Source organism: Amphibalanus amphitrite, unplaced genomic scaffold (assembly GCF_019059575.1).
Source record: "Amphibalanus amphitrite isolate SeventyFive unplaced genomic scaffold, NRLGWU_Aamphi_draft 000038F_arrow, whole genome shotgun sequence".
Classification (NCBI taxonomy): Eukaryota; Metazoa; Arthropoda; class Thecostraca; order Balanomorpha; family Balanidae; genus Amphibalanus; species Amphibalanus amphitrite.
The window spans coordinates 875,804-884,451 of record NW_024881534.1 but is presented as its reverse complement, the minus strand read 5'-3'; the positions used below and the strand labels follow the sequence as shown (position 1 = coordinate 884,451).

The 8,648-nt window shown below is 48.7% G+C and overlaps 1 protein-coding gene across 2 annotated transcripts in view; it reads right to left on the bottom strand.

The window, feature by feature from the left end:
- Positions 1-8,648, bottom strand: part of LOC122373198 (transmembrane protein 65-like) — a 51,935-nt gene that overhangs the window by 23,424 nt on the left and 19,863 nt on the right. For both annotated transcript variants that reach the window (XM_043351052.1, XM_043351044.1), the window contains 2 exons: positions 8,133-8,229; positions 3,495-3,601 (listed from right to left, as the gene is read on the bottom strand). In XM_043351052.1, the coding sequence (XP_043206987.1) occupies positions 3,495-3,601; positions 8,133-8,229 (204 nt within the window). The remainder of the gene's footprint in view (positions 1-3,494; positions 3,602-8,132; positions 8,230-8,648) is intronic.

Below are 8,648 nucleotides of genomic sequence, written 5' to 3'. Positions count from 1 at the left end.
GGTGGCAAACGCCTCTGACAGCTTCTTAACATGCTACGAAGGCACCACAGCTACATCGTAAATGTTCAAATGGTTGCAAAATTCGAATTCAGCTCCAAAAACTGGCCTAGAATCGTGTAAAACTCGAAAAAGTGAACCGAGGTCATCAAAGGTCAGTGACCTGACCTGACCTCCTGGTGACCTTGAAACCCATCGTAAATGCAGAAGTGTCATAATTAGGGACTGCCACCATTCGACGGAGGTCACTTTGGACTATATGCGCCGTAATTTTGTGCATATTGGTGAGTTTTTTTTTGTTGTTGTTGACTTTGGCTACGTACAAACGTTTTGAGAAGGCGTCATGGGTAGGCACTTGACCAAAAACTGCCCCAGGGCCTTGCTAACGTGCCACTAAAAGTTTAACAAGATCGGAGATGTTCTTTCGGAGTTATACCCATCCAAGTCAGTCAGCGTTAACATTAGCGAGATAGGCATTTGAATATCAATGTGGCCGCTGTACCAAAAACGCAGAAGTGTCATGAATAGAGACTACCACCATTTGATGGAGGTCACTCTGGACTATATTTCCTGTAATTTTTGTGCATATTGGTGAGTTCTTTTTTGTTGACTTTGGCCGTATCACCAAAGATATCAAATTTTCAAACCCGCGTACAAAAGTTTTGAGAAGGCGTCATGGGTAGGCACTTGACCAAAAACTGACCCAGGGCCTTGCTAACGTGCCACTAAAAGTTTAACAAGATCGGAGATGTACTTTTGGAGTTATACCCATCCAAGTCAGTCAGTGTTAACATTAGCGAGATAGGCATTTGAATATCAATGTGGCCGCTGTATCAAAAACGCAGAGGTGTCATGAATAGCGACTACCACCATTCGATGGAGGACACTTTGGACTATATATGCCGTAATTTTTATGCATATTGGTGAGTTCTTTTTTGTTGACTTTGGCCGTATCACCAAAGATATCAAATTTTCAAACCCGCGTACAAAAGTTTTGAGAAGGCATCATGGGTAGACACTTGACCAAAAACATCCCCAGGGCCTTGCTAACGTGCCACTAAAAGTTTAACAAGATCGGAGATTTGCTTTTGGAGTTATACCCATCCAAGTCAGTCAGCGTTAACATTAGCGAAATAGGCATTTGAATATCAATGTGGCCGCTGTACCAAAAACGCAGAAGTGTCATGAATAGCGACTACCACCATTCGATGGAGGTCACTTTGGACTATATATGCCGTAATTTTTGTGCATATTGGTGAGTTCTTTTTTGTTGACTTTGGCCGTATCACCAAAAAAATCAAATTTTGAAACCCGCGTACAAAAGTATTGAGAAGGCGTCATGGGTAGGCACTTGACCAAAAACTGCCCCAGGGCCTTGCTAACGTGCCACTAAAAGTTTAACAAGATCGAAGATGTACTTTTGGAGTTATACCCATCCAAGTCAGTCAGCGTTAACATTAGCGAGATAGGCATTTGAATATCAATGTGGCCGCTGTACCAAAAACGCAGAAGTGTCATGAATAGGGACTACCACCATTCGATGGAGGTCACTTTGGACTATATATGCCGTAATTTTTGTGCATATTGGTGAGTTCTTTTTTGTTGACTTTGGCCGTATGACCAAAAATATCAAATTTTCAAACCCGCGTACAAACGATTTGAGAAGGCGTCATGGGTGAGCACTTTACCAAAAACTGCCTTAGGGCCTTGCAAACGTGTCATCAAAAGATGAAAGAGAACGGTGATGTGCTTTGGGAGTTATTGGCCTTTAAGTCAGGCAGTGTTAACATTAGCGAGATAGGCATTTGAATATCAATGTGGCCGCTGTACCAAAAACGCAGAAGTGTCATGAATAGAGACTACCACCATTCGATGGAGGTCACTTTGTACTATATATCCTGTAATTTTTGTGCATATTGGTGAGTTCTTTTTTGTTGACTTTGGTCGTATGACCAAAAATATCAAATTTTCAAACCCGCGTACAAACGATTTGAGAAGGCGTCATGGGTAGGCACTTAACCAAAAACTGCCCCAGGGCCTTGCAAACGTGTCACCAAAAGATGAAAGAGAACGGTGATGTACTTTGGGAGTTATTGGCCTTTAAGTCAGGCAGTGTTAACATTAGCGAGATAGGCATTTGAAAATAAAAATGGCCCCTGTACCAAAAACGCAGAAGTGTCATGAATAGTGACTACCACCATTCGATGGAGGCTGCTTTGGGCTATATATCCTGTAATTTTGGTGTATATTTGTGAGTTTTTTTGATGACCTGCCACTATATGACCTTGAATGACCTTCAAAAGGAAAACAGGTATATCTCGTAAACTATTGAGTGTCATGTATTGGGATATATATTTTCAGAATCAGGGCTTTCCTGGCTACACGATGGTAGCCAAAACTTTGCATTTGGTGAGTTTTTTTGAATGTGCATTTGAAAGTGAATCTGAATATCATAGCACTTGATGCACGTGCTCAAAGGAGCTGGGAACAACAAAAGCTGCCGTCTGTGGCAGCGGAATCGAGGTTCCGCCAAATATTTTACGAGCTGGGGCTCCCAAAGCCGGCGAGCCATTTCTGGAGTCCGGTTCTAGCGTTACTGGCGTGGAAGGGAATTGAGTTTCTCCGTTCCTCGTTTGCTAGCCACTCAGGGAATTAAGGCAAAAAGACACTGTAAGATGAACAGACAACAGTCCATGAGGGATTTAAGCTGAGCTCCCAACGACCCAACAACAATCGTACCCGATTGTTGCTGCCCGGGGCCCGGACACCTGGTGACTATGTCCGGAGGGCTGCTCGGCGGGCTGCTGGCGGGGCCGTCGTGACCTGTGGCCAGGTGGTTTTATTTTGCACTTAATTTTCGTGTTAATATTTCCTTTTTTGTGCGTTTATTTGTGTTTATGTTTTGTGGGAAAGGCGCTTTGATTTAAGCATTTTGCTTTTGCGCCGATCCGCGATTATTTTCTCCAATGTTTTTTGTTCTTGGTTAACAAAATATACTGAACTGAACTGAACTGAACTGAACTGAACTGAACTGAACCCAACCCGAACAGTACAAAGGATATCACGGTATACGGACAGTAAAACTATCACGGGGATGGGTAATATGAGTTGTTACATCATGGTGGTTACGAAGGCTGTTGCAAATCATGAACAACGAAGAAGATAACAAAACTGCTCCACATTTGATAAATGACTGGCTTACATCAAACTTGATAAGGTAAGAAAATCGCATACCTCATCATTAGTTATTGCGATCGATGGGCTTTTCAGACACACCAAATAGGTGATGTACCCAAAGTTGCCAGACGCCACTAGGAAGTCAAATTGCGGGCAGCCGCCATGCGGTAGGGGGAGGGGAGGGGGATTGGTAGGAGAGTCCACGCCGCTTATCTTACACATTACCAAACCAAACGTTACCGAACGCACCCAACGTGAAGGACGTATGCAAGCCAGTACCCAACGGACCTTTCCATCCCATCGCCCCTGTTTCTACTTACAATATTTGAGAACCAGTGCGATATTTTGAGGTCGTGCTGCTCGGGCGTCATGCTGGGAGCCGGCACGCCGATTCGCATCGCCAGCACCTCCACATAGAAGGCGGAGCCTGTGGATGGGACGAGTGGGTCAGTGTGACGCTAAGTGGGGGTACGAACGATATAACTCGGCGGCACGGACGAAAAATAGACAGTACGAGCCACGGGACAAGACACGGTAGATCACGGCACGGGATGAGACAGTCGGTAGAACGCCGGAGACAATAGGGCATGGCTAGAACGGAACATGGCTTGTGCACTATGCACTAAATAATCTTGCATAGTAGCCCGGTTAGAATGGCGAGGCAAGGGATGGGTATGTCTATGGGCCGCATCAAGGAGGCCATCAGGCCGAAAGCCCTTGAGGTGATCAGGTCGCTATGGAGAACCAAAACATCGAGACACGGGATGAAGGACGATTGGCTGGAGGTTCGGTGGGAGAGTCCACGGCAATGAGAATTATCAGCCAATGAGTTATCATGGCATTATCCCTTGCTGCCCCACATCCTGCTCCGAGAACGTAGCCTTGCAACACGGGCCACACGGTAGGCGGAAGCGATGCAGCACGATAAGGGGAGGGTGAATACAGAATGTTGTGTCTGGAGTTGGACTCAGACGAGTGGCTGGGATAGACGTATGGTAAACTTGGCTGGTAGCCGGAGGTGACATTACCAAATATCCTTTTGGGAAGAGGTGTGTGACCTGCATTACGCACACAACACACCTCCAAAATAAGCTCCTAATCATAGAAGGATGACACATCTAGCGAAACTAACCATTCCACAGGCACAATCCCACCGGCCACCACGCACTCGACGAATCATGATACATGCAGGTTAGCTCGGTAGCTTGATACAACAGCGGGTTAGCTCGGTATCTTGGTACGATGCCTTCCCATCTACGAATTTCTGAACACCATCTGTTTCGCACACGGCCCAGCCCTGCCTCCCTCCCTCTCTCCACCCACATGTTCCGGTCCCGTGGGCTACTCCCTCCCCGCTCCACCACACCCTCTCACCCCCTGACCGGTGACCGCGCGCGTCATATACCCCGACCATTGGCATGTGTTATGTTTGGCCGACACAAAACCGCCAAGAATAACCACCTGGGACGCTTTCCACGCCACCATACGGGGCAGGCGCTCTCCAGGCCGGCACACTCACCTACTGAACCAAGGCCCTATATAGCCTAATGAACACATCCCGTTGGAAGCAGCCTAACCCGAAACAGTCCGGTTTCATGGCTGCAGCGGCGCCATCAGTACGCCCGGGCAGCACTCCCCTGTGCAGTTACCGGCGACTTTTATCAGCTATTCCGGTGTGCGGCTCCACGTACTGCCCACACGTGCTCCTCGGAGCCCGGCCGCACCGACCACCACCTGCAGACCTCCTGGGCAGGTGACCTCTGACCTTTCCCTGCTACCGCCCCGGCCCAGGCGGCCGTGCCCGGCTGGGCATCCAAGCGGTATCATTCCTGGCTCTAATTAGGCCTTCATGCCAGCCCTAAATGCCTCATTTCACTGCCTGACGGACCCTTTCATCAAGGAGCGGCTCCAATCCCGGCGGTGACGTATAGAGTGAACGCTGACGTTTCGGCGGCGCCGGCCGTCTCGTCAAGTGATCAACGGCCTGCTGTCATATGACGTGACAAGGTGACGTCACGACGGGTGTGACGTGTGACGGGGCGGCGACGGAAGCCGTCACAATACGCCACCGGGTGGTGGCAGCGTCATATGACGGTAGAAGGCAATCAAATTACGAACGTCACGAATATGAATTGCACAACTGTGCAATCACGTAGTTATGCTTGTCAACGCTGCTGTCGAATATAAATGACATTGCTCGTAAACATACGTCAGCTGTTTCATACAACATTCTCTGAATGACACTTGAATGACAATATTTCCAAGCACAGTTGACCTGAAAGGAAGGCCTGCTGAATTCTCACGTGCATTTCTGTGACGTCATCGTCCACACCCCGTTGACGTCACAAACCGGGGAGGCAGTGTGCCAAATTGGCACCTTCCGTTCGGGATGGAGGGAGGAGAGAGGTCCACCTTGCGGCCCCACGATGGCAGGCTTAGGTGAAGAGTTGATGGCATTGAATAGGGGTTACCGATCGCACAGAATCGAGGAGAAGCAGAATATCGCAACCAATCTCACACAAAAGAGGTAGGCGAATGCGCTTTCAATAGCAGATGCTTGCAATGCTCAGCTTTGCAAGTCGAAAAGAAGGAGCATTTGCCCCAATGACCTTGTTTTTTTTTTTAGAAGACAGCTTAGCTTCAATTATATTAGTTACAGAAATCACAAAACTATGCTTTAGATGAGCGACATGCTTCGGCTGGGCGACGTATGATACCGAACCTCTTACGGTGGTATGATAAGTCATAGATTTTCAATCTCCTGCGGTCACGGCAGGAAGTCTGAAAATCCCATCGGGATTGGTACCAACGAGCCGGAAGGAAGCCATGCATCGTCGTTTGATTTAATGAATATCGATGAGGCATCGAATGGCTCATGGCCCATTGAACTTTACACAGCCGTAAATAGCCATCAACCCCAGACGGCGCAGAATATCCTGGGCAGGTATCCCTCACCTATTCCAGTCAAATGTGTGAGAAAGGTCATACCGACATTTCACCACCAGACACTTTCAGATGAAGTTGGGAATGAGAACTGACAAGCAAGAGACGGGATCTCTAACTAGAGAGTAAATGAAGCAATACCCTGCACAAATAGACTTCTCAAGCATCTTTTGGAAAAGTTGCGCTTCAACAAACAATTACCGGTCATCAAGTCATCTAAGAATGAACAAATTCATTTCATTTTCCAATTTTTCGGTCAGCCACCGTCTAAGGTCCAAGATCATGCTCCATTGGCACCAATGGCGGGCCCGGTTTATTAACCAGCTTTCAACAACCCGTCCAAACTTATAACGAGCCCTCGAGTTCGGATAACTTTTCCTACTTGATCCACGCTGGCTGCTCCACTGCCAAAGCCTTTTGATCCCTGCGCTCCGCTTCACCCGAGAGACTTCGATCCGCACACGGCACCCCCTGCCCCAGCTTCCGTACCACACACGCTCCGCCTATCAACCACGCAGAGGCGGGCATTCAGAGGCGTCTGGCCTCCATTGCTGCTCACCCATAAACCCGCAGCGGGCGTGCGGTTGTGACGTCAAAGGGATGCATGTTGCCCGTTTGATGACGTGCCTGATACACCTGTCTGCGCCCCTCCCCCCCCCCCCCGACCGGCGGAGAGGGGGGGGGGGTAGCACCCGGAGGTTGCATCATTCGTCAAACCTCACATGTCGGCGGGCAGCAACCGAACGGCTACCGTAGGTTTCCGAGAGCTAGAGTACACGGCAGCAGCCACGGGACCAGTGCCATCGTCCGTTTGAAATTTGAATAAATACAGGCAACAATGATGACGATGCATTTCGGCGATTTGATTAGAATCATGCTGGGTTGAGAGTCATGGAGCGCAATAGGCGACGAGTCGAATTGATTTTGAATTCCCCTAAAATGCTTTCTCATTGATTATTCAAACCGACGATCATCGCTAATGCTTGCTCCGCTGCCGGCGACGCGTCCGCATTCCCAATGGGCCAGTCATAATCCAATATCCATCGCACCACGACAGAATAGCACCAATATCTTGGCTCGGCCGGCCGCTGACAAAGGCCCTCACTGCTCCGGGATCTAGCCAGCGCCGCCAGAAGCCAAAGAGGCTGTGATGTGTGACCTTTGGAGAGTGACATCTATCGAAGTCCTCAGGCTAGGTCAGAAGCGCAGAGCGAGCGGCCACTCTGCGCTACGACAGAGATTCGGATGCAGTCATGTGCAATCAAAACCGGTGAGCGACTGCTCTATGAGGCTATCTGCGTCACTGGTCGAAATAACACAATTTATTCGGGCAAACAATGTGGGCAGTTATGCCCCGTCCAGGCCAGAGATTCGCCGGATTGCATCAGCATATCCCGGTGACCATGAGGAGCATCTGCACAGCTGAGAAGGAGCACCTCTCAGCGGGACTATCAGCAGTTACCTCGTCCCATATACAACGCTGTACCCCGAGTCATAATAGATGGAGTGCCCTACCTTCGAGCTGAAATCTCTCACGATACGATTTCGGGAGACCGTAAATTACGGTAAAATGATTTGTATTTTCATAGGGTTCATCCTGATTAACTTTTTGAGCTTGGTGCATAGTTACTGCATATTCGGGCAGAGAATTCAGAATGTACAGGTCTCGCGGGTTTTAGCGGTAGGTTTTGCACCTAGAAAATTTAGTGTACTTCAGGCTATATCTTCGTCGTCTTAAGCTTTTAAGTGTTGAAGATGCGATCGACTTGTTGGGTAACAAGCCGGCCATGATCGTGTAAAATTGCTTCATCGTAGATCGATTAATTTCTGAGATATAACCGGAAATGTAAAAGTGCAAAACCTACCGCTTAATCTCGCGAGACCTGTACATCACCTGGAAAGCTGTTTTGTCTAAGCAGGAGCTAGGAGGGGTTATAACACACCCTTGATTTTCCGAACCAAGGAGGCAATCAAGGCTCCCCCATTCCCCGGAGCTGAGGAGCGGCGGCACTGACCTATGCCGGCCACGTCGGAGACGGCGTTTCCGAGCGCCGCTGCCGCCATTGTACTGATGCCGAACGCCACCCCGACAGAGGCTTCGATGTAGTCACCCTGCAGAGGTCAGAGGTCACGCAGGTCAGGTCGGGTCAACGGGCATGCGGGTCAGCTAAAGTGAGGGGTCGGGGAAGCAGTAGAGTGAATGAAATGTTATTAAACGTGTCTCGCATAAGATCACAATAGGTCATCACGAAAAAAGTTACAAAATAGCAACGCGCCCGTCGTAAGCTTGGTAAAGACAAACAAAAGCAATGATTCCAATCAAGTCATGTCGTTGCTGTAGTCACGCGTACAGATACCACAAGGCACAGCAACCGTGACCAGCAACATCTCCCCTCCCCTTGAGTTACACGTTCTTTGAACCATGTATGGCCTTTGGTGGCAACACAGCGCCTGAGACTGACAGCCTAAGCGAATAATATTCCAGTTCAAATGGAAATGAGCTCTCAGTTGCTGGGCAGGTGCAATATTAC